At 34.4% G+C, this 26,111-nt stretch overlaps 1 protein-coding gene across 4 annotated transcripts in view; it reads right to left on the bottom strand.

Moving 5' to 3' along the window:
* The window catches only part of DYNC2H1 (dynein cytoplasmic 2 heavy chain 1), a 358,559-nt gene that overhangs the window by 192,241 nt on the left and 140,207 nt on the right, over window positions 1-26,111 (bottom strand). For all 4 annotated transcript variants that reach the window (XM_068554132.1, XM_068554131.1, XM_068554130.1 and 1 more), the window contains exons 64-69: window positions 21,678-21,776; window positions 20,214-20,337; window positions 4,805-4,968; window positions 3,029-3,148; window positions 2,339-2,473; window positions 474-617 (exon numbers count right to left, since the gene is read on the bottom strand). In XM_068554132.1, coding sequence (XP_068410233.1) covers window positions 474-617; window positions 2,339-2,473; window positions 3,029-3,148; window positions 4,805-4,968; window positions 20,214-20,337; window positions 21,678-21,776 — 786 coding nt within the window. The remainder of the gene's footprint in view (window positions 1-473; window positions 618-2,338; window positions 2,474-3,028; window positions 3,149-4,804; window positions 4,969-20,213; window positions 20,338-21,677; window positions 21,777-26,111) is intronic.

Raw genomic sequence — 26,111 nt, forward strand, 5'->3', positions numbered from 1 at the left:
ATATTGTTCCCTCCATTAGAATACAAGCTTGATAAAACAGTGTATGTTCCTGTATTCCCATTTTCTAGAACAATATCGGGTATGTATTATAGCCTCAAACAACAAGGGTATGCAATGAAATTTTAAATGTTGTTTTCCCCAGGTAATGGGATTATGTGGATAATTTATCTTTATACCTTCCTGAATCATCCAGGTTTTTTTTTTAATGATCATCTGAGAAGATAATCATTTATTAATTTATATTCAGAACATAAATCATTTCCATTAAGAGGACTGCCACATTGGGACAGTTTGTTAAAAACATAAAATGCAACTAAGGAGCTAGTTTCTTTTAAATATAGTTTAAAAGTGTTACATATGGTCTTTTGAAACATAATTCCAAGCAACTTTTCTCAGGAAATTATTATAAATTAAGCACCTAGTAAAGTGATCTCTCTCATTCAGTCTCAGCTATGAGGTAACCAACAGCATACCTGTTTGTTTTGCAGAGCTCGCTGGAAAAGTCGGAGAAATGCAGCCAAACTAAAACGGTACATGTTATTAATTTTTGACAAGTCAGAGATAATGAAGTACATCTTGCTGGCACTCTCAGCCAGAGGGAGATAGGCATCCCGCTCCTGTGGAACAAGGTGGGGGTGGGGGTGGGGTGGGGGGGCGGGAAGGGTGACACCTTAGTTCTAATGCTTTACTGCCACCTACAGACTGCTATGCACATATCTAGCCACAGCCTTACTTTCAACATACATACAACAAATAAAGATGAATCACAGAATTTTATAAAGAAACTGCATAATCCAGCTTTTCTATTTTTAAGTTTTTATACTTCTTTTAATCCTAAGATATTACACTTTTGTTTTGTATTTTTATGTAACTGCAGGCAATGTATTCTAAATACTTCCCCTCCCCTCTGATTACAGAGCTAGAAGTAGTACATGGGTTGGTTTTAATGAAGACAAGAACACTTGTATTAGGGGAAAGAGGTAAGCACCTGTATTAGGATTAAATGGAATGGTAAACAGCTGTGATCAGAGGTCACGTAGGTCATGTAAGACAGCATGGCACTACAGGCTACCCCTGCAGTGGAGGAAAGTTAGAACAATGAATCTAGTGTGTGGGACTGGTAGCAACAAGAACACTGATGGAAGTGGAGGTAGAGTAGAAGACTGTAACAAGTGTCCACATTAAGATAATAAAGCACCTAGCACTGTTCAACATAAGCATAGAACAAACCAATAATCACAGGGGCTTTCATTCTGACTGAAGGTAAACGATGATGAAGATGAAAGGATCATAGGATTAAATGGCCTTGAGGTTATGAACTGAACTCTGAGAAGGGTCTCCACATCATTCTGATCAAAGCACCAGGATTATAAATATGATACCGGTAAAATTATGTGTGTGACTCAGCGATGCCTGTTCAGAAAGAGAAGGCACAGAAAGTTCAAAATCCTTTTGGTATACAGTGACAGCTATGACATCTGCCAATTTTAGCTATGGTAGAGAAGGTGGGATGACTGGATTGGAAACAGGCTAAAAGTTTTTTCTTATTCTGATTTCAACAGAGCTCTTTCTCAAGTGAAGAAAGTAATACTATGTAAGTAGAATTTGAGCAACAGCTGAAAAACACCTAAAATAACATTTGGAAAAGTCATTGAGGGAAATGGGAAATATTAAAGGATGTCAGTAAGGGTCCAGGTCAGGTTGGAGGCTGGGAATTCACAATAACATTAATCTGCTTCATTGTTTGATTTTCTTCAGCAAATCTCTGTCACCAAATGTAGGAGGAAAAAAAAAAAAAGATACATTGTACTGATATAAGGTTGAAATTTTGCTCTAGGAAATGTCGAAAGAATAAAGCAAGAAGGATTTTAACCATTTTTAAGAAAAGAGTTCAGATCAACACATTCATGGGGTCCAGGATGAGTAGGGAAAAAAAAAAGTTTTTGATGGAAAGAATAGCTTTTAACTCTTTTATTGATATACTTAACTTGCCTTAACTTAAGAAAAGTTCCAGGAATAGCAAAGATGCTCTCTAATAGTCATTTTAAACACGCTCATTTTCAATTTCAGTACAAATTTATAGCTCTAGAACTTTGGATAACATGCCAGAAATCAGTAGTACTCAGCAGGGCTCAGTGACCAGCACTCCTTACCCTTGATACCCTCAACATCTATTGCCCTCTCTATAATAAGAATTAGACCCAAGGACCTGGTGTTTTTGAATAGCTTTCTTTTTTTGCAATCATCATTCCCCTGACGTCCTGGTACTATAATTTTTATGATATTAACATGAAAGTTTAAGAAAACAATATAAGATCACAAAGAAGGAAATATTTACTTGATCAAGAGAAATTTGGAGTTTGTAAGATTCTTTAAGTGACTCCTGAATAAGTGCACTGCTTGCTTTTGTCTGATTCAAAGATTCAATCAAATCCTTATTTTCCAAAATATTGCCTTGAGATGTGGCAAGTGTCTGCAGAAAAATTAATAAAATAATATGATTATTATATATATATTAAAATAATCAATTAAAGGAAGCCCATGTTAACTATCATTAATTTGATGATGTTTATGGGAACTTATGTTCTCTTAAAAGAATTTCATTATTTTACAGCTTTCTTTATCAAAAGATATTGTAAATCATTATATGATACTATATCATCAAAATATTGTATATGTATAAATTTTATCAACATAATAAAAATAAAAACTATTTAAAGTTACAGATCAAATCATAATTTCATGCTACCTTTGAATGTTTTTCTGAGCATAAAATCAAATATTAATGAAATAATACAGTATAAAGACAATATTAGTTAAAAATTGCTTGTCTTAAAAATTACTCCTAGAAGTCTTATATTCCAAGACATCTACCTTTTTCTATTTGAATTTTGACTTTAAGATACATATTGAGTGTCTTTGATACAACCAAAAACATGCTAAAGGTACTATAATTTTTTAAAAAACAATATTTGATTATAATCAAAATAATGTAATATGAAAAATACCCTGAATAGCTCAATTTTACCTCTAAAAGAGATTCCTCAAGCTTAGCTAACTGTATTTTCTTATCTTCTTCCTGTTGTAATAGTTTTGTTTTCTGGTTCTCTAAATCAGGTTTCTCATGCTGAATAGTTAATGCCAAAAGCTTAAAAAAAAAGCCAAGGTTATTCTAGCAATAAAGTTCAAACCAAACAAACCAAAATGAAAACTTCCCACAAACAGGCCTTATGTTTGATCAAATATTACAAGTATAATGATACTACTATGTACTTCATTTCAATCTTTCTAGTTAAACATATGAGACACCTTCACAATTATTTCTGACAAAAGAGGCAAAATGAATAGTTAACTAATTGATAAAATGTTAAATATTATAGGACAGCTATAAGAAATTGCATTACTTAACATACCAACATGTAATATTCAGTTCTTAAATTAGACTAAATATATAAAAACTATGGAAGCAAACATTTTTAATGGTAAGTAGTCACAAAAAGAGTTACCTTACTTAAAATACTATATTAAAATCACAATGAGATACCACATCACATCCACTAAGATGGCTATAATTAAAAAGACAAATGATAATAAATGTTGGCCAGAATGTGGAGAAAGGGGAACCCTCATACATCATTGGTAGGAAAGTAAAATTGTGCAGCTACTTTGGAAAACTTTGTCTATTCCTCAAAATGGTAAACATAGAGTTACCATAAGACTCAGAAATTCCACTAAAAAAGCATTGAATTGTAAACTTTCAAGGGGTGAATTGTATGATATATGAACTGAAACTTAATAAAGCTGTTGAAAACTGCTATTCAAATTCTTCAGTTTGAAACTTTAAAACAGGAAATGACATTTGCATGTAATAAAATATATTAATTCGAAATCTATTGTATAAACATGTTCATTTAGTTCTTGTTAAATTAATACCTAAATAGCCCTTTTCAGCAATTACTGTGGAGATCTTTTATATAGAAGAAGCAATTTTTTCAATTCTGCCAAGCTCTGAGTAATTTGTACATTGTTTTATTTATGAGAAGTATCATCAAGCCAATCAAAAGACATTGTTCATAAAAATATGCAGTGAGTCATCTAGTATGGTAAGAAAAATATTTTAATACGAGAGTTTAAAAAATTACAATAAAGTAAAAACCATGGCAAATGTACATGCTATCATATAAATCAAAAGAGAAAAAATATACTATTGTTAGATGGTAAAAAACAGGATGATACTAAAAAAGTCAACAGGATATCTTTAAAGAGGAAAAATGAGTAAGGGAGTGTATAAGTAAAAATCTGTACATGAAAATCATTTTGCAATTCATGTATTAAGTATAAACTGTAATAAGCCATATACAGATAAAGTGAATTCAAACATGCAAATGTTCTAGTCAAAAAAAAAAAAAATGTTGGATTTGGAATCAAAGACCCTCACCTAGCTGAATAAGTCAATAATTGCAATTTTAACATTTAAACTTCAGTTTTCACAGTTAAAAAAAATAAAGTTACTAATCTTAACATGTATGATCCTCCATTTCTCAAATTCTAACAAATATGACAGTAGACTGTAAAATTAAAGTTATACTGGAAGAAGCAGCAATTTGACATTAGCAACAAATATACAATTCTAACACTAATGGAAAATGAAATAAACCCAAATGTGTTACTGATTTGCAAGTATATTTTCAAAATCATGAGTTTAAATGCTAATCAGTTTAACAAAATAGCTTCCCACTCAAAATATTTCATTAGTATACAAAGATACTAAAGATTTCTAAGGCAAATGATTGTCCATATATACCTGTCCTCGTAATCCACTTCTTGTTGTAGTAAAGTTAACCTCAGTAACAATGGAAGCTGCATCCGGTGGAATAAAGGGATTTGGGTTTCTTGTTGACAAAAAAAGGCGAAATTCTTCATTGTAGTCGATAATTTTGTCACCTATTTGTACCACATAACGTGGTCCTGTTTTTTTAAAATGACATAATTAGTTGGCCAGAATATTCTGTATTTTGCTACATGACATTAAAAAATATAATCTTCTAGTACTTCTAAATAGTCTTTCTTACGGGCTTTTCGATACAGTCCAAAATACAGCAACAGCAAGGCCACCCAAAAGACTATTAACGAGAATGCTCTACTGATCAGTCAGCACTTATGCAAACAAGGATAAATAATATTCATTAAGACAATCCTAGGATACTGAAGCATCAAAGGAATATCTACTTATATTCAATATAGTTTTAACATTAACTATATGTTTGATATTACCAATTTTTCTGGAATGTTTGACTATAGATGACAAAAATAGAAACTCTTATTAATTATTCTCTACTTCAAAATTCATCAAAGCGTTTATTGTACTAGTATTTAAGATGTAACACTTGAAAACAGAATGACCTGGTAAAAACCTGGAATTAACAACATATGAGTAATTGCAAAGAATCCATTATTAACGTCAAAAAAGATTTATTCAGACTGCCGTACACAGGTACTTTGCAACAAATTAAACTGAGAAAAAGTAAACTTCTGCCTCACAAAGGAGTTTTTTTATATTCTAATATAAAAATCAATTATATTAATTATACAACATAGACAGAAAAAGCAATCAATAATTACATGCATTACTTATGATTATTACTGATAAAAAATAATTAATTTTTTAGGTTAAAAAATACATATTATCAAAGATTATTTTCTAATGTTAAGAAAAACAATGTAATGAATTTTTGAGAATCCTAGAATAGATTTTAAAATTTACTTAACTTTTTAAAGTTAATGTGAAAAGAATTCAATGTGCACTTTATGAAAGAGGATATGTAAATGGTCAAAAACAATATCAAAATAATGCTGAACTTTAACCATTATAGGAAAAAACAAATTTAAAGGTTCAGTGTAATAACTATACACAAACTAGAATGATTCAAGAAAATGAAAGCAGGGTAAATGCAAAGAAAACTACTTCTAAGGACATCATAGTAAAACCACTGAAAATCTATGACAAATGCAGCACAACAATAATGCAAAGGCAGGTATTGGGTATATGGAGTTAAAGACCAATACTGGAAAAGTGGCCAAGTATTTATCTATATTAAAAAAATAAGTCACAGATGCATACTGTTATACACAGGGTAGCCATTAAAAACTATCAGGTTAATTAGAAACCTACATTAGTTATTGCATGAATTGGTTAACTGTATTACATTACAAATATTAAGACTGCCATGGTGAATAAAAATGCAAAACCAAACGATATACTGTTTATGAGAAACACTCTTTATAAAGAAAACCAACAGAAAATTGAAAGTAAAAGAATGGAAAAATATACCATGTGAACACCAATCCCCAAAATTAGTGTAATCATTCTAATACCAAATTCTAAAACTTGAGATACTTCTAGAGACAAAAGACAGTTGATAATGATAAAGAAAATAACCAAACAGGAAGACAGCACATTCCAAATATGTATGCATCCAAACACACAGCTTCAAAATATTTAAAGTAAAAATTGACAGAACTAAAAGAAAAAATTCAAAATCATAGAGACTTTTTCTCAATACATGATAGAACAAATAGAAATAAAAAGTAAAGGTATAGGGTTTCCCTGGTGGCGCAGTGGTTGAGAATCTGCCTGCCAATGCAGGGGACACGGGTTCGAGCCCTGGTCTGGGAAGATCCCACATGCCGCGGAGCAACTAGGCCCCTGAGCCACAATTGCTGAGCCTGCGCGTCTGGAGCCTGTGCTCCACAACAAAGAGATGCTGTGACAGTGAGAGGCCCGCGCACCGCAATGAAGAGTGGCCCCCGCTTGCCGCAACTAGAGAAAGCCCTCGCACAGAAACGAAGACTCAACACAGCCATAAATAAATAAATAAATAAACCCAAAGTTTAAAAAAAAAAGATTAAAAAAAAAAAAGTAAAGGTATAGAAAATCTGAACATTACTATTAACAAACTTGAATTAATTGACTTTAGAGAAAATTATAATAACCAAGAGCAAAATTTACATAATTTTCAAGTGTACATGGAATATTTGTGAAAATTAACCAATGCCAGATCATAAAAAAAGCTTCAACAGGATTAAAAAAACTGAATACTTCAGAATAAGTTTTCTGACCACAACAGAGATAAGCTAGAAACCAATCCCAAAAGGGTAACTAGAAAATATCCAACTCCCTGGAACTTAAACAACAAAAGCAATAAGTAACTTATGAATTAAAAAAATACAAACCAAAACTTGTGGTATGAAGCTGAAGAAGGGCTTAGCAGAAAGTTTATAGACAAAAAAAATGCATATATTAGGAAAAAGAAAATAATGAATTACCAATACTTTGAATTTCCATTTCAAGAATCTAAAAAAAGACAGCCAAATAAAATCTAAGGAAAATATTAAGAATAAAATAAATAAAAAGCAAAAATTGAAAATACAATAGAGAAAATCAACAAAGTTAAAAATTGGTATTTCGAAAAAATCAGTAAAATTGATAAACTGCTATCAAGACCTACCAAAGAAAAAGAGAAAAAAAATTATCAATATCGAAAAAAAGACACATTATTGAAAAACTCACAGAAATTTTAAAGTTATAAGAATATTATATAAAAACACACCAATACATTTGACAAATTAAATGCAATAGACAAACACCTAAAAAAATTAATCTAAGTTGATATATACACAGAATATAGATTACAAACAAAACTAAATTAACTCAGGGAGAAGAAATCAAGATGGCAAAGCAGAAGGATGCAGAACACATCAAAAATATGTCTACACGTGAAACAAATCTCACTGAAAGCTAACTGTAGACTAGCAGAACGAGAAGACTGTAAGAAAGATCCATATAGAATTGGGTATAAAGGGATGAGAAGCTATCAGGTCTGGACCTGTGCCCCTGGGAGGGGACTCAGAAGAAGAGGGATCACACAGGAGGAGATCCTCTCTAGGGAGTAGGCGGTTTGAGTCACAAATTGGGCACCCTTGTCCAAAGGTCAGACACTGAGAATGTGAGTCTCTTTGCTGTTTGGAGGGCTGGGGGAACTAACAGGAGGGCTGTGAGAAGCCTGGACTCCATTCATGAGGAGCGCATACTCCCTTGCTTACTTCCAAAACAGGGCGGAGAGGGTGGACTGAAACTGCATGGGTGGCTGACTGGTTTCCTGTGACTGCCCCAGCACGCACCCCAGTCTAAGTCTAGCAACTGCTTCAGCCTCACTGGGGTGAGGGCTGCTACAGCTGAGCAGAAAGCTCAGCTGTGAGAAGCAAAAGCAACTCAGACCTAAAGCATGTCTGAGCAGGGTGGGAGCAGCCATTACTGGTACTTACACAGGCAGCACATCAGAGCAGCCATGATTTCTGTCTGTGGTCAGACAGCCACAATTCGCACCCAGACCAACGCCAAGTGCCCATGCCAGCCCCTCTTGCCCGAGCACTGCTCCCCTCCTGGACAAGAATGCTGGTGCTGGGATTGAGGAGAAAACACACTTCAAGGGAATGGAGCCAGCTCGGACCCAACCCTCAAAACTTCTGCTCCACACTATTTACAATAGCCAGGACATGGAAGCAACCTAAGTGTCCATCAACAGATGAATGGATAAAGATGTGGCACATATAGACAATGGAATATTACTCAGCCATAAAAAGAAACGAAATTGAGTTATTTGTAGTGAGTGGATGGACCTAGAGTCTGTCATACAGAGTGAAGTAAGTCAGAGAAAACTAAATACCATATGCTAACACATATATATGGAATCTAAAAAAAACCAATGGTTCTGAAGAACCTAGGGGCAGGACATGAATAAAGAAACAGACATAGAGAATGGACTTGAGGACACCGGGAGGGGGAAGGGTAAGCTGGGACAAAGTGACAGAGTGGCATGGACATACATACACTACCAAATGTAAAATAGATAGCTAGTGGGAGGCAGCCGCATAGCACAGGGAGATCAGCTCAGTGCTTTGTGACCACCTAGAGGGGTGGGATAGGGAGGGTGGGAGGGAGACGCAAGAGGGAGGGGATATGGAGACATATGTATACGTACAGCTGATTCACTCTGTTATACAGCAGAAACTAACACAACAATATAAATCAATTATACTCCAATAAAGATGTAAAAAAAAAAAAAAAAAAAAGAACCCAACAAAAGAGAGAGAAAAAAAAAAAAAACTTCTGCTCCAGAAACTTGGGAACAGACCCCACCCCCTACAGAGCAGTGATGGCCACTGAGCAGAGAAAAAGCCCCAGCTACACCTGGCTCTGATCTAACAACTCCATCTCCAGCTTCCTACCAAGGTGATAGCTGTCAGCAAACCTGAGGAAAGACAGGTTCTGTGTACACATCAGATTCAGCAGACTGTACCACACAAAGGCACCCATTAAAGACTGCAATAGGCAACAGTTTCACCTAATTTCATAAAGACAGAGAAAGTTAAGCAAAATGAGAAGACAGAGGAATTTGCCTCAATTGAAAGAGCAAGAGAAAATCCCTGAAAAAAACAACTAATGAGACAGAAATAAAAAATTTACCAGATTAGGAGTTCAATGCATTAGTAATAAAAAATGCTAACTGAAGCAGGCAAAAGAGTAGCTGAACACAGTGAGAATTTTAATAATGAACTAGAAAATATAAAAAAGAATTAGAATTGAAGAATACTGTAACTGAAATGGAAAACACAATAGAAGGATTAACAGCTGACTAAGTGATATACAAGAACACAAAAGTGATCTGGAAGATAGAATAATGGAAATAACCAAATCAGGAAAGGAAGGGAAGAAGGGAGAAAAGGAAGGAAGGAAGGGAGGGAGGGAGGGAGGGAGGGAGGAAGGAAGGGAGAGAGGGAGGGAGAGAGGGAGGGAGAGAGGGAGGGAGAGAGGGAGGGAGAGAGGGAGGGAGAGAGGATGAAAGAAAGAAGAACAGTTTAAGGGATCTCTGGGACAACATCAATCGTACCAACATTGCATCATACGGGTCCCAGAAGGAGAAGAGAGAGAGAACAGGGTAGAAAATGTATTTGATGAAATTATGGCCGAAAACTTCATAAACCTGAAGAAGGAAACAGATATACAGGTACAAGAAGCACAGAGGGTCCCAAACAAGATGAACTAAAAAGACACACACCAAGACATATCATAATTAAATCAGCAAAAGTTAAAGAGAAAATTCTAAAGGCAGAAAGAGAAAAACAAAGAGTCTCATAAAAGGGAACCTAAAGAAGGTTACCAACTAATATTTTTGCAGAAACTTTGCAGGCTAGAAGGGAGTGGCATGATATACTCAAAGTGCTGAAAAGGAAAAACCGCCTAACCTACAATAGATATACAAAAATTAGAAAGGAAGAAACACAAGCATACCATGAAAGGAAATCATCAAACCACAAAGGAAGAATCTAAAAGAAGAAAAAAAAGAACAAAAAAGAACTCAAAACTACCAGAAAACAGGTAACAAAATGGCAATAAGGACATACCTATCAATAATTATTTTAAATGTCAATGTAATAAATATTCCAATCAAAAGACATAGGGTGGATGATTGGATTAAAAAAGACCCATCTATGTGCTGCTTATATACAATGGAATATTACTCAGCCATAAAAAAGGACGAAACTGAGTTATTTGTAGTGAGGTGGATGGACCTACAGACTGTCATACAGAGTGAAGTAAGTCAGAAAGAGAAAAACAAATACCATATGCTAACACATATATATGGAATCTAAAAGAAAATGGTCAGAAGAACCTAGCGGCAAGACGGGAATAAAGATGCAGACCTATTAGAGAATGGACTTAAGGATACAGGGAGGGGGAAGGGTAAGCTGGGACAAAGTGAGAAAGTGGCATGGACATATATACACTACCAAACGTAAGATAGTTAGCTAGTGGGAAGCAGCTGCATAGCACAGGGAGATCAGCTTGGTGCTTTGTGACCAACGAGAGGGGTGGGATAGGGAGGGTGGGAGGGAGAGAGACGCAAGACAGAAGAGATATGGGGACATATGTATATGTATAACTGATTCACTTTGTTATAAAGTAGAAACTAACACACCATGGCAAAGCAATTATACTCCAATAAAGGTGTTAAAAAAAAACAACCAGAAAATAAATAAATTAATTAAAAATAAAAAAGACCCATCTATGTGCTGCTTACAAGAGACTGACTTCAGAGCTAAAGACACACTAACTGAAAGTGAAGGGATGGAAAAGAGATTTCACGGAAATGGAAATAGCAAGAAAGCAGAGGTAACAATACTCATATCAGACAAAGTAGACTTTAAAACAAAGTCTATGACAAAAGACAAAGAAGAGCATCATGTAATAATAAAAGGATCAACACAAGTACAGGACATTACACTTGTTAACATGTATGCACCTAATACAGGAGCACCTAAATATATAAAGCAAATACTAAGAGACATAAAGGGAGAAACTGACAATAATAGAATAGGAGGAGCCTTTAACATACCACTTACATTAATGGACAGATCATCCAGAGGGAAAATCAATAAGGAAACAGGGTCTTAAATGACACAACAGGCCAGCTGGACTTAATAGATATCTACAGGACATTCTACCCCAAAAGAGCAGAATACACATTCTCTTTAAGTGCACATGAAATGTTCTCCAGGATTGATAATGTGCTAAGACACAAAACAAGTCTCAACAAATTTAAGAAGACAGAAATTATATCAGGCATTTTTTCTGACCACAACAGTATGAAACTAGAAATCAATTACAGGAAGAAAACTGGGAAAAGCACAAATACGTGAGAAATAAACAACATGCTACTGAAAACCAGTGAGCCAATGAAGAAATTAAAGAGGAAAACAGGAAATACACTGAGACAAAAGATAATGGAAACACAACTTGCCAAAATCTATGGGATGCAACAAAAGCAGTTCTAAGAGAGAAGTTTACAGCAATGCAGGCCCACCCCAAGAAATAAGAAAAATCTCAAACAACCTAACCTATCATCTAAAGGAATTAGGAAATGAAGAACAAATAAAGCCGAAAGTCAGCAGAAGGAAAGAAATAATAAATATTAGAGAGGAAATAAAATTAGAGACAAAAAACAATAGAAAAGGTCAATGAAAGCAAGAACTTGTTTTTTGAAAAGATAAACAAAATAAATAAACCTTTAGCCAGGCTCATCAAAAGAGAGAAAATGCAAATAAACAAAAGAAGAAATGCAAGAGGAGAAATTACAGCCATTATCACAGAAATATAAAAAATCATAAGAGAATACTATGAACAGTTATATGCCAACAAAATAGACAACCCAGAAGAAATGGGCACATTTCTAGAAACATATAACCTGACAAGGAAGAAAGAGACCATCTGAACATACCAATTACTAACAGTGAAATTGAATTTGTAACAAAAATCCTCCCAGCAAATCCAGGACCCGCCAGCTTCACAAGGGAATTCCACCAAACACATAAAGAAGAGTTAATGCCTATCCTTCTCAAAGTATTACAAAACATTGAAGATGACGGAACATTCCCAAATTCATTCTATGAGGCCACTATTACCTGGATAACAAAACCAGACAAAGACACTACAACAAAAGAAAATTAAGGGCCAATATCTCTGATGAATATAGATGAAAAAATCCTCAACAAATTATTAGCAAACCAATTCAACAATAAATAAAAAGGATCATACACCATCATCAAGTGGGATTTATTCCAGGGATGCAAGGGTCAACACTCGCAAATCAATCAATGATACATCACATTAACAAAAGAAAGAATAAAAATAATATGATCATCTCAACAAACACAGAAAAAGCACTTGACAAAATTCAACATCCATTCGTGATAAAAACTCTCATCAAAGTGGGTTTTCAGGGAGCATATCTAAACATAATAAAGGCCATTTATGACAAACCTATGGCTAACATCATACTCAATGGTGAAAAGGTGAAAAGAAAGCCTTTCCTCTCAAATCAGGAATAAGAGAAGGATGCCCAACCTCACCAATTCTGTTCAACATAGTATTGGAAGTCCCAGACACAGTATTCAGACAAGAAAAAGAAATAAAGAGTATCCAAATTGGAAGGGAAAAGTAAAACTGCTACTATCTGCAGATGACATAAAACTATATAAACAAAACCCTAAAGTCTCCACCAAAAAACTATTAGAACTAATAAATGAATTCAGTAAAGTTGAAGGACACAAAATTAATATACAGAAATCTGTTGCTTTTCTATACACTAACAATGAACTATGAGAAAGAGAAAGCAAGAAAACAATCCTGTTTAAAATCACATCAAAAAGAATAAGCCACTGAGGAATAAACTTAACCAAGGATGTGCAAAACCCACTCTGAAAACTATAAAACATTTAAGAAGGAAACTGCAGCTGATACAAAGAAATGGAATGATATTCCGTGTTCTGCAATTGAAAGAATTCATATTGTTAAAATATCCATAGCACCCAAAGCAATCTAAAGATTCAATGCAATCCCTATCAAAATACCCATGACATTTTTCACACAACTAGAACAAATAATCCTAAAATTTATATGGAACAACAAAGGACCCCGAATTGCTAAAGTAATCTTGAGAAAAAAGAACAAAGCTGGAGGTATTATGCTCTCAGTCTTCAGAATATACTAGAAAGCTACAGTAATCAAAATAGCATGATACTGGCAGAAAATCAGCCACACAGTTCAATGGAACAAAATAGAGAGCCTAGAAAGAAACCCATGCACTTATGGTCAATTAATCTACAACAAATGTTTCAAGAATATACAATGGAGGAAAGACAGTCTCTTCAATAAGTGATGCTGGAAAAACTGGACAGCTACATGTAAAAGAATAAAATTAGGACATTTTATCACACCATATATAAAATAAATTCAAAACAGATTAGAGATAAATGTAAGACGTGAAAAAATAAAACTCCTAAAAGAGAAGGCAGAACACTCTTTTAGATAAGTCATAGCAATATTTTTTGGATCTGCCTCCACAGGCAAAAGGAAAAAAGGCAAAAATAAACAAATGAGACCTAATCAAACAAACCTAAAAGCTTTTGCACAGCAAAGGAAACCACTGACAAAACAAAAAGACAACCTACTGAACAGGAGAAAATATTTGCAAATGATATGATCAAAAAGGGATTAATATCCAAAACATATAAACAGCTCATATAACTCAACATCAAAAAACAAACAACCCGATTAAAAATTGGGCAGGAGACCTGAACAGACATTTTCCAAAGAAGAGATGCAGATGGCCAACAGGCACATGAAAAAATTCTAAACACTGCTACCGTTGGAGAAATACAATCAAAACCACAATGAGCTATCACCTCACATCTGGCAGAACGACTTTCATTTAAAAGACCACAAATAACAAATGGTGGCGAGGAGGTAGAGAAAAGGGAACCCTAGTACACTGCTGGTGGGAATGTAAATTGGTACAGTCACTGTGGAAAACAGTATGGAGGCTACTCCAAAAACTAAATATAGAACTACCATATGATCCAGCAATTTTACTGCTGGGTAAACCTCCAAGGTAAACAAAAACACTAATTTGAAAAGTATATGTACTCCAATGTTCATAGCAGCATTATTTACAATAGCCAAGATACAGAAGCAACCTACGTGTCCATTAATAGATGAATGGATAAAACAGATGTGATATATGTGTATATACCATATATATATTAATATATATTGAAAATATATACACACACACATATACACACAATGAAATATTACTCAGCCATAAAAAAGAAAGAAATTCTGCAATTTTCAGTAACATGGACGAACCTAGAGGGTATTATGCTTAGTGAAATAAGTCAGACAGAGAAAGACAAATACTCTATATTGCCACTTATATGTGGAATCTAAAAAATAAAACAAGTCAAAGTATATAACAAAACAAACAGACTAACAGAAATCAAACTAGTGCTTACCAGTGGGGAGAGAGAAGGGGAGAAGGGGAAGACAGGGATATGGTATTAAGAGATACAAACTACTACGTATAAACAAGGATATACTGTACACCAGGGGTCCCCAACCCCAGGGCCGCGGACCAGTACCACCTGAACCATCCCCCACACCCTATCCGTGGAAAAACTGTCTTCCATGAAACCAGTCCCTGGTGCCAAAAAGGTTGAGGCCGCTGCTGTACAGCACAGGGAAATACAGCCAGCCACTGTTTTGTAATTAATTTAAACGAAGTATAATCCATAAAAACATTTAATCACTATGTGTACAACTGAAGCTAATATAATTTTGTAAATCAACTATACTTCAATTAAAAATTATTCAGTTAACTAATTAGTTAAAACATAAACTCAGTTTAAAGGGCCTCAGCTCGGGTATACTGGCAACTTACAATGAAAGATAGATCACCGTGGGAGACTGCACCTTGTCTCAGTAAAAAGGTATTCAGAGATGCTTTTTATAGAAGATGGACTTAACGCTGGGTGATTTTAGAATGGTTCAAAGAAAGTGCGGTTTTGCTGGGGAATGGATGCTATCAGAAAGACCAGACAATTCTATGATTGGTATCAATAATTTTGTTGATATCTAGGAGGTGTCAGAAATGGTGTCAGACTAAGCTATATGGGTAAAAAAGCAGAAGTCACTCATATTAGCAGGGAGAGGAGGATGTTTAGTTATTTTTGTGGCATGGAAAGTGTCCTCGTTTCTGTGCGCTGACATGCTTATGGTCACAGAGTGACCTGCCTGTTGATGGTGTTCTGTGAAATGGTTTATGTTCAACAGGAGAACACCATGGTCAAGCTGTAGAGCCTGGCCAGCTTCCAGCCCATAGTAGTCAGGTGCTGCTTTTTTCTTTCTCATTTATGCAATGTACAAATACAAGCAAAACTTATCTGTTATAAGGCAGGAATGTGGTTATCCTTGTGGGGGACAGTGGTAAATAAGGGAGTTTGGAATGCTGAAAAAGTTCTGTATCTTGATCTTATAGAAGTGTATTCTAGAAGGGTGCTTATAGACGTGTATTCCATTTGTAAAAATCATTAAGCTATACATTTGTAAGTGTATCTCAATAAAAAGTGAAAATTAAAAAGTAACTGATTTTCTCTTGTAAGAAGAGAGGAGGGAAAGAACACTCCTGCCATCCTATACTATTTGACTGTGTAACCCACCAATGCATTACTCTGATATAACATTTTTAAAAATATTTCAAAATAAATGTTTCATTGTATATAAAGACCCTTGGACATAAGTCTCCTATACTACTCTTAGAAAATATTACATGTAGAACTATAAAAGTCCAACACAGTCTTAACTGTATAGTCTTAATTTACATTGGAGTTAACCTACGATGGAGTTAATTATGACTACGTTTTTCTCCTGGGCACAAAATCTGTACTGTACTTTAGAGAACTGTGGAAACAGAATGATTAGGCACAAGTAAGTACAACATTTGGTCTCACGTTCTCTTTCCAGGGGAAGCCTCAATTTACATGGCTATTATTTTGGTTTCTGAACCTGGATCAGGCTTGAGTATATTTTGTTTCGATTTTTTTGGTTAACATATCTAATAGATTTGGAGCACCTGTATGTACAGATATATTAATTGGCTATGTTTATTGTGATGCCTTGATGACTTCTGTAACAATTAGCCAAAGATACAGGCAAGATCTGCCTATAAAGTGTACCCAAATCTGGCCAATATTTATAGTTGAAAGAAATGTATCATGCGAGGAAGTGAAAAAGAAAGTTATTCTTTTTACAGCAGGCAAGAGCGCTACACAATTTTATCTGTCTGGATTTCAAAATAAAAGTTGCTTGAACGTTTATTATGACCATGAAACTTAAACCAGGAAGTGGCCACCACTGCTTCCACAGTGCTTGACACAGCGATGATTAAAAATATTTTGCTCACAGCAGATAGTTGAACACTGCTAATGATTATTAATGATTTCTTTTTTATATTCCCCTGGGAAGAAGACGAAAATCAGTTCATCTCTTATATGCAGTATACCTTAACAGGTCCAAACTCTTCAGAAATATATTATCATCTGAATTAGAGAAATCCAAGTACCATGTGAACTGCCATATGGGTACAAACATTCCATCATATAGGTAACATCTTGGTAATGGTCTCCACTGATAAAATTGCTCACATTGTATTGTAAACCTTTCAAGCTTAACTAACTAAAGATGATGGGACTTATATGAAGATAAACAAAAAACCCGGCCACAAAAATAATCAAATCAACATTGCTCAAGGAAATATCCCACAGCCTATTAAGAATAAACTGCTGGCTTTATAGCCACTATATACAAAGAAAGAAAACCAACAACTGAATATCTTCTTCACTTACTAGAAGCAGCATATTCCACACCTGAAAATTTTACTACAGCCTAATAATTTATCTGGTCAACAAACATGTGGCTAAGTTTGAATGGCAGCTCCTGTAAAGCTGCAAGTAGTGCAAACTCTGGAAGTAATACAAGCAGTTGTAAACCAATCCTTGTCTTTGAGCCCTATATCTTTCAGATGCACAGAATTACAGATGTCTACAAGAAAATCTCACAGATAAGAAAATCCAATGGAATGTTACAGCCATCCACTATCCAAAGGTAAAATTTCTGGCAACCTATAGCATGGAATATTCTGTACAATGAACTGGCTTCAAGTAGTGCTCTTGGCAATAAAGCATGTCACCCTGAAAATAACTGAAATATACCAGTAGGGAGATTAATGGGTCAGAACTGGTGAGCTACCTTAGGGTTTCTCAACCTCAGTACTATTGACAATTTGTACTGGAAAATTATTTGTCATGAAGAGATGCCCTGTACATTTTAAAGATATCCTTGGAATAGACGCACCAAGTTGTTACAACCAAAAATGTCTCCAGTCTTTGCCAAATGTCCCCTGGGGGACAAAATCACTACCATTAGAGAACCATTGGTCTAGCTGTGTTCAGGCCATTAGGCCGCCTAGACTCAGCTGGGCTACCAAAGACATACCTATATGGAGAACCACCCTCTAGAAACAGATACAGCAATTAATCACAAGGTTACTCTTTATGTTGCACGTACATATGCCTGTATGAAGCAGTCGTGCCTAAAGTGAAGAATTTGGTCTAAAAGAGCCAACCAAGAATGTTTAGCTATCATCTCTACTATAACTCTCGAATCCATACTCAAATCCCAAATGGAAATGAAATAACTGTAAAGGATTAGAATGATTAATAAAAATAATTTTGACATCTATTGCTAGTAAAACTTAAACTATTTGCCAACTACACTAGCCTCTCCCTCAGCAACTTCTACATAGCTAGCTGGTCAAGCGGTCTTCAGCTATTTGACAGTTGCAAACTGCTACATCTATCTTCTGCCTTGGCCGAGCTACTAGGAACACAGGAAACAGGAAATTTAAAACAATGAGACTTTGACGAGGAATTGTACCTTGCTCTTCTTTTTGATCAATACACATTTGAGGGGATTTTTGAACTGCATAAATTTGAGGAGGAGAAGTACATTCTATTCCTATTACTTGTGCCTGTTTTGACATCACTACGTAGAAAGGCAGTTCATGTTGCTTAGATTAAGAACACTGGGACGTAAATGAACTTGGACACAGGCTTTGTTTTATGTCTTTCTAGGACAACCATCCTCTGTCCCCACAGGAAATGTATGACGACAAATGGCTATTCATGAGGAACTCAAAACTGTAGAAAAGGACAATCTGAAGTATACTCAAAGGGGATAACAGACTTCAACTGATGTGACATGAACACATGTGACTCTGGATTGAAGGTGGAAAAAGTAAGGTAGGGGCAGAGGTAACTCTCTTTTTCTCAATGAAGTGAACAGAAATTAACAAATTGACCCAAACAGCACTGAACAACTATCTGGAATAGTGGTTCATCATGTGAACCAATCATGATGTAGAATATTATCATTTTTTACCAGATCCAATTTTAGGGGACCTTGTCAAACTCCATTCTCAGACAATGCAGCAGATATGGCTAAAACCTAATACCAATAAGAGCTCATCGAGATATATTTAATGAGCCCTCAAGGGTCAGCATATAGACTAAAGAGAGTCAAATCCAGATGATCCTAAAGGTTCATTTCCACCCCCTTTAAGATAGCATAGCAAGAGGTAGCTCAACAGATCTGAATTAGCTCCAGTAAAGAACAGACTGAGACCAGAGACTGAACCCCAGGAAGTAAGTCCAGGTTACATTGGCAACAGTCCCACTACTAGGGTTCTTTCCATAACATATCAACCACTGTTAGGCTAAGCATACCTATTTGTGGGATAACAGGTGATCAGTAAATAGTGCATTCTTTGCTATTTCTCTGCTTTGCCCCCAATAACTCCAATTTGCTAAACTTTGTGGTGCTAGCAAAGTGTGTGGTGTAAGTAAGTGTATGTACTTATATATAATATAAGTACATGTCTATGACATTTTGCACAACATGCTCTTACATAACTTTTCTAATATCAAAGTCTGGGTTAGGTGCCTGCACAGAAAAGAGGTAACGTAACAGTCCTAAGACCAGTATCCTTAGAGAGGCCTGCTTGCAAGGTTGGCCCATAACCATTGTATGGGAATTTGGATTTTGTTAAGGTTCTCACCATTCCCAGAATAGGTAAGAGTGGCCCACTGTGCTTAAACTATTTGTACAAACAATACGGTTTACGCTGAACACCTGCCTTCCTTTGGGGAGTCTGGAATTTTGCTACCTGCTAGACAGAGTGTGCTTACATAATAAGCCCCAATAAAAACTCTGCACTGAGTCTCTAATAAGCTTCCTTGGTAGACAACTTTCACATGTGTTGTCACAACTCAGTCCTGGGGGAATTAAGCACATTCTGTGTAACTCCAATGAAAGAAGACTCTTGGAAGCTTGCACCTGGTTTCTTGACTCCTGACTTCACCCTATGTGCCTTTTCTCTTTACTGACTTTGCTTTGCAACCTTTCCCTGCAATAAATCTAAGCCATGAGTGCTGAATCCCTTGAGTCTTCCTGGTAAAATACTGTTCCTGGGAATGGTGTGGGAGACCCTGACATGGTGCCTCTTTTACAAAGGCACTTTAAGTTTTTGACTTGCTGTTACTATTAGATTCTGATGACATTACTATAATCCACTCCCCAAAAAGCTTTCATCTCTTTAGATTCAGTGAAAAGACAAAAAATGTCAAAGTTAGTTAATGAAGTTAATTATTTTGGATTTAAAAAATAGTTACTCTCTGGAAACTGTCAAATATTCATTTACCTTGAGCAACCAGATCTCGTCTCAATAATGGATAAAGAACAGGTTCTACACCATCCATTTCTTGTATAATAAGGGTTTTCCCAAAACGTACTGCCAACTCAAGAGCTGTGATAAAGTTACTATCCTAAGAGAATAAATAAGAATACATATGAATTCCTTTATTACCTTAGATTTACAAAAGTCCTTACAGATAATGAATGAAGCTATTAACAGGAATAACACAAATATTTTAAAATTAATATGTACGTTAACAATACAAATTATTCATGATTGCTTTTCCAGTTATAAGTACTTGGTGATGAATCAATTTAGTTGAATAAATTATCAAATAAATTCATAAATAATTTAAATAGACATATAAGAAAAAAAGGATTTTTACATTAACAATAAAAAAGCCTTTTTAAATTTTCTACTATGATTTCAAATTGATGCAGAAATTTTCAAATTCTACATGCAATAAGTTACTCATCCAAGTATTAATAAAAACTACTTTGGTTGTATTCAATATCATACATTGAATGGAAGAAGAAAGACAAGATGATGAATTCTAGTAAACTTATCTTGATGTGATAGTTCTAATTACTGTGAAAAGAACCTTTAGATAAAATTCTATAACCATGCAAGAATTTTTAGGCTTTCTGGCTAGGTAAAGAGTCATTTTAAATACCATTCCAAGCCTCCAACTGTGGTTAAAAAAAAATTTTAAATTTGGATAATAATTATTAAGACCTCCTACTACAACCATAAGTGACATTAAATATTTTATATATTATATAAATATATTACAATTATTCTTAAACACAAGTGAGTTAGATATCCCCATTTTGTAAGTGAAGAACGTTTTAAAGAGGTAATTTTTCAAGCACCTGAAGCATATCTACAAAAATTAATCATACACTAGGCCTTCCTCAAAAAAAAAAAAAAAAACTGACCAAAAATAATTTCTTTGGCAAGATAAACATGACAGTGAAAAGTCAGTACACAAAACACAATGATTACATTTCATTGACCAACTGTCAGATCTTGGGACACAAGAAAGATGCTCATTGATGAGTTACAGGAACAGGAAATTAAAAAGTCAAGGAGGTTTTCCTAATTCTCCAAACTAAGTAACTTACTTCTATAGCATCCTATACTTGTCTTTAATCATAATTTAGTGTAAATGCTTATTTAACTGTTTAGTGTAAGTAATTACTTAATTGTCATCTCCATGAGGGCAGGAACTACCCACTTATAAATTCCCAGGGCTTAGATCAACACCTTGCATATAGAAGCAATCAAACAACTATTCTTATTCCTTTTTACAAATTAGAAGACTAAAGCTAAGAAAGCTACATTTCTTTCCCCAGGACCCATAGCACGTAAGTTATAAGGCTCAGTTTTGAATCTGTGTTTTCTGATTATAGTTCTTTTCACCACAAGATGCCATTACTAGTTGGTATCTAAATTATAAGTAATACACACCTGCTGGTTAATAACTTCCAAACGTGAGTCTTTCAAATGTGTCTTTAACCATTCTGTAGCTTGGGAAGAAGGGTCTATAAGAAATGGGCAAACTCGACTCTAATCAAAAAAAAAAAAAGATTATAAGCTTTCATTAAATGAAAATAATTTTCTAAAAATTATTAATCAATCAATGAGTGAGTTTTTTCTCTCAGGCTTTAGAGAACACAAATATACAACTACAATGAGGAAATAAGGGTACAGTTTTAAGTGGCACCAGAGGTTACATTAATCAATTTTACCAGGAATTAATACTAGGTAATTAAATTTAACCACAGTAAAGTGAATATAGTCTTATTTACTACACAATAACACAGAAAATGTATACTAACAGTACAGTAAGCAGGAGTTCTAGTCTTAAGTTGATGCCATTTGTACCTCTCTTTTTGGTTTTAAAATACACAGCCAAGTCATTCCCTAACTTTAGATATTCTTTGGTTGAATAAACCACAGAGGACTTACAAGAGAAGTATGAGCTAATCATAAATGTATCGCTGAAATAATTAGCAATAAAATTATTTATATTTTAAGACTAATTTCTCTAAAGTACTACATAGTTAATATTACAAAAGGAGTATCCTAGAAGAGAAAATTACATAAGATGATAGGTTAAGATCTAACAAACTAGGAACTAAACTCATTACAGAATGCCTTGCACTAATTAAACTCTGAAACAAACAGAAAATTAGAAACCTGGCATTGTGCCCTATACAGACAATGCCATTTAGCAAATGAAAGGAAGCCAATTATACATTTATATATCTGATCAATTTAAATATATGTAAATATATTTAAATAAATATGATAAATTTTAAACCATCTAATAGTCATTGTTACCTAGCAAATTAGATTTAAATAACAACTGACCTTATTTTTCTTAAATTTTCACATTTATTTGAAAAATGTAATGCAGTTGTGTGCTATAGGGATAAAATAACACATGAAAGTCACAGTGAAGTGAAGACTTAGAACCGGGGTAGATCTAATAAGAACATGGATGTTATCTTAGTGGCATACCAAGAGGGAGAGGGATGGTGGGGATCACATGCCCTGGGGATAAACAGCATTTTATCAGAAATGCTGTTTAAAATTGCCAGCACATGGTGATAATAAAGAGCTGACTGACTTTAAAACAGCTTTATTATTGTTTTAAAATTCTCTCTAGACAATGCGGCCTCCTTTTACCTGCCCCCAGAGTGGACCACTCCCACCACAGCTCCCCAGTGTTACCCCACTGTATGATCTTCCCCCAGCATCTATTTCTGGAGCCATCCAGAAATAGCAAAATAATATGGCTAGTAAATAGCTTCTTAAGTATTACCAAAGTATTACACCTAGGTTTTAGATCTCATTTCATGCTAGCATTCAATAGCAAACATTCCACAAGTAAACTAGATTTTGCCTAACCACAAAAATATTTATTTTAAATTTTAAAAAAGTTCTTGCCCATGATTTCAAACCAATGATCTGATGCAGTTAAAAAGAGAATAAGATAATGTTTCAAATAATCATGTTTTTAGCACAGAAAATATGCTTAAGAATTTCAAAGAATACTTACAAGTTTGTGTTCATCTTATTTATACTTCTCCAGAGATTTAGAGAAGACCTCTGAGGTATATTTTAGGTCTGTGTTCCATGATTAAATGTGGTAAAATTCTATATTTAACAAATTATAGTAGATCCAAAAATAGTGAGCTTTCATTCATTCGTGCTATTCATTCATCTACCATATGCTGAATAATGATTATAATAAGACAACACGAGAGATACAAAAATTAATAAGATACATTCCCTTACCCTCATTGGCCACACATCTAATAAAGAAGCAAAAAACCGAAAATTTTTTCAATCAAAGAGGACACAAAATTCTATAGGTGGATCACAGGCGGAGTTAGGAGAAGCTGCTAGGAAGCAATTCAAGTCAAACTAGGTCAAAAAAAATAGGACTTAGCCAGGCAAAGAAGTAAAAAAAAGCAAATTAGGCCAAAACAACAGGCTGATTGAGAGAAGAATGAAAAGCCTGGGAGTACTTGGAAAACTACCAGTAGTTTGGCATAGTTGGAATAAAAAGTATAGACAAAGATGATACCTATAAAATGGCAGGAGTAATCAGAGGTCTTTCTGATCATGAAGAGCATTTTATGCCATGTTTAAGGATAATGAAATTTTTATACTGCAGGTAATGGATAGTCACTGAAATATATTAATCAAGGAACTGTGATGATCAGATTAACATTTTAGGAGGATCACTCCAAAATAAAGGAACTGATACAGGGGCAGGGGACCAACTGCTATAATAATGTATTTATCCAGGTACAACATGATGAAGGCCTAAGTGAAGCCACTGGCAGTAGATGTGGTTAGAAGAGAATGAATTCATGACACATTTGAGAAGTAGATTTGACAAGACTTGCTGAATAACTAACTGAATGTAAAATTAAAGAGACAAAGTAAGAATGAGTTGCAGATTTGCAGTTTGCATTACTGGACCAAGACTGTGACATCTCCAGTGTTAGGAAATAAAAGAGAAGCAGGTTACAGGGAGTGGGTGAGGAAGAGAAACAATTATTAAAGTACATAGCTACCTTTGCCTAGCATGCATGCCCCACTCAATGCATTTCTCATGGGATTATCAATCATCTAGCACTGCACACAAGGGATGAGCAGGTGACCCAAACTAACCAATCAGAATCTTTTTGGGGGAATGACAAATACTGGAAAGGAAGGGAAGAGATATCTTTAGTCTGAGAACATAAATTGTGATAATGGTAAACCTGGAGTCGCCAATGTCTATCCTTAACACAGGGTAGAAAGAACCTATCCAAGAATAAACCATCTCTTAAGATGGAGAGAGAGAAAGAGAGATGTCCTGGTAACACCATTCGAATCCTGAAGCTAGTCCTAATCTTTTGAACATCTCAGTTATTTAAAAGCATAAGTTGCTTTTTTTTTAAAAAAAAAAAAAAAAGTACTAAAGTTGGCCACTAAAAGATTCTTGACTAAAAGTTTTTTTTAAAAAAATGATTAAAGACAGAGCTTGAGCTACCTACAAAGCTCCAGGTAACAATATCTAACAGGAAATTAGAACTATAGCGCTCAAAACAGAGGTCAAAGGCTAGAGACACATGATATCTATTGGCAAAAAAAAATGATTAGGTAGTGGACATTTTTGAAAGAGATTATTTTTTTTCTTCTAGTTTTACTGATATAATTGACACACAACACTGTGTAAGTTAAGGTGTACAGCATAATGACCTGACTTACATACATCATGAAATGATGATCACAGTAAGTTTAGGGAACATCCATCATCTCATACAGGTACAAAATTAGAGAAATAGAAAAAAATTTTTTTTCCTTGTGATGAGAACTCTTAGGGTTTGCTCTCTAAGCAACTTTCATATATAACATACAGCAGTGTTCATTATATTTATCATGTTGTACATAACATCCTTAGTGCTTATTTATCTTATAACTGGAAGTTTGCACTTTTTGACTTTCATCCAATAAGAAAAAGACTATTTTTAAAACATCTATAAAACTCTATAATTTTATTTTTATTTTTAATAACCACAAGTGGGATAAGAGTACAAACATTTTGTAAATAAAACTAAAGCTCATCTTTTGATAAGATAAGGAGAATTATATTGACAGGAATAACAAAGTAAATAAGTTAAAACATATACAGAAACACACACACATATCTTTGAGAGGCAGCCTTACAGCACAGACTGGCTAGATGGCAGTGTTTGAATCTTGGCTGTACCTCTTGACAGCTCTGTGACCCTGAACAAGAAACTTAATCCTTTTGTGTCTCAACTTCCTTATCTACAAAAAGGGATAATACATGTACCTACTAAATAGGGTTGATTTGAAAATTAAATGAGTTAAGTGTTTAAGTGCTTTACTTGTATTAATTCTTAAATAATAATATATGAAGAACATAGTAAGTACATGTAAGTGTTGATTATTATTATGCATTTGGGATTTAATGAAAAAATGTTTTCCCTATGCAATTTACCTTTACAATTTTATATTCTTTAGACTAATAGCAAATTAGTTTGCATTTCCTCAGCATACACTAAATGGCAGGAAGGGAAAAAAAAATATCAGAAATTGAGTGGTATAAAGAAAACTAATTTGACACTGAACTGTCCATAAACAATAAAAAAAAAATACCTAGTACATCTTCACAAGAAAAATTTATAATACTGTGAAATTTAAACCAAGAAAAATTTACAACACTGTGAAATTTAAATTAATCATATTTTTCCATCTTCTTTCTGGATGCTTTCACTCACACCTCTCCATAGTGTCTAATAGTCTCATACTCTCCATTTATCCCCTGAGTTCCACAATATTACAAAGATCATGCAATTATCTTCCAAACCAGGA

This window comes from Eschrichtius robustus, chromosome 11 (assembly GCF_028021215.1).
Source record: "Eschrichtius robustus isolate mEscRob2 chromosome 11, mEscRob2.pri, whole genome shotgun sequence".
In the NCBI taxonomy this organism is placed as follows: Eukaryota; Metazoa; Chordata; class Mammalia; order Artiodactyla; family Eschrichtiidae; genus Eschrichtius; species Eschrichtius robustus.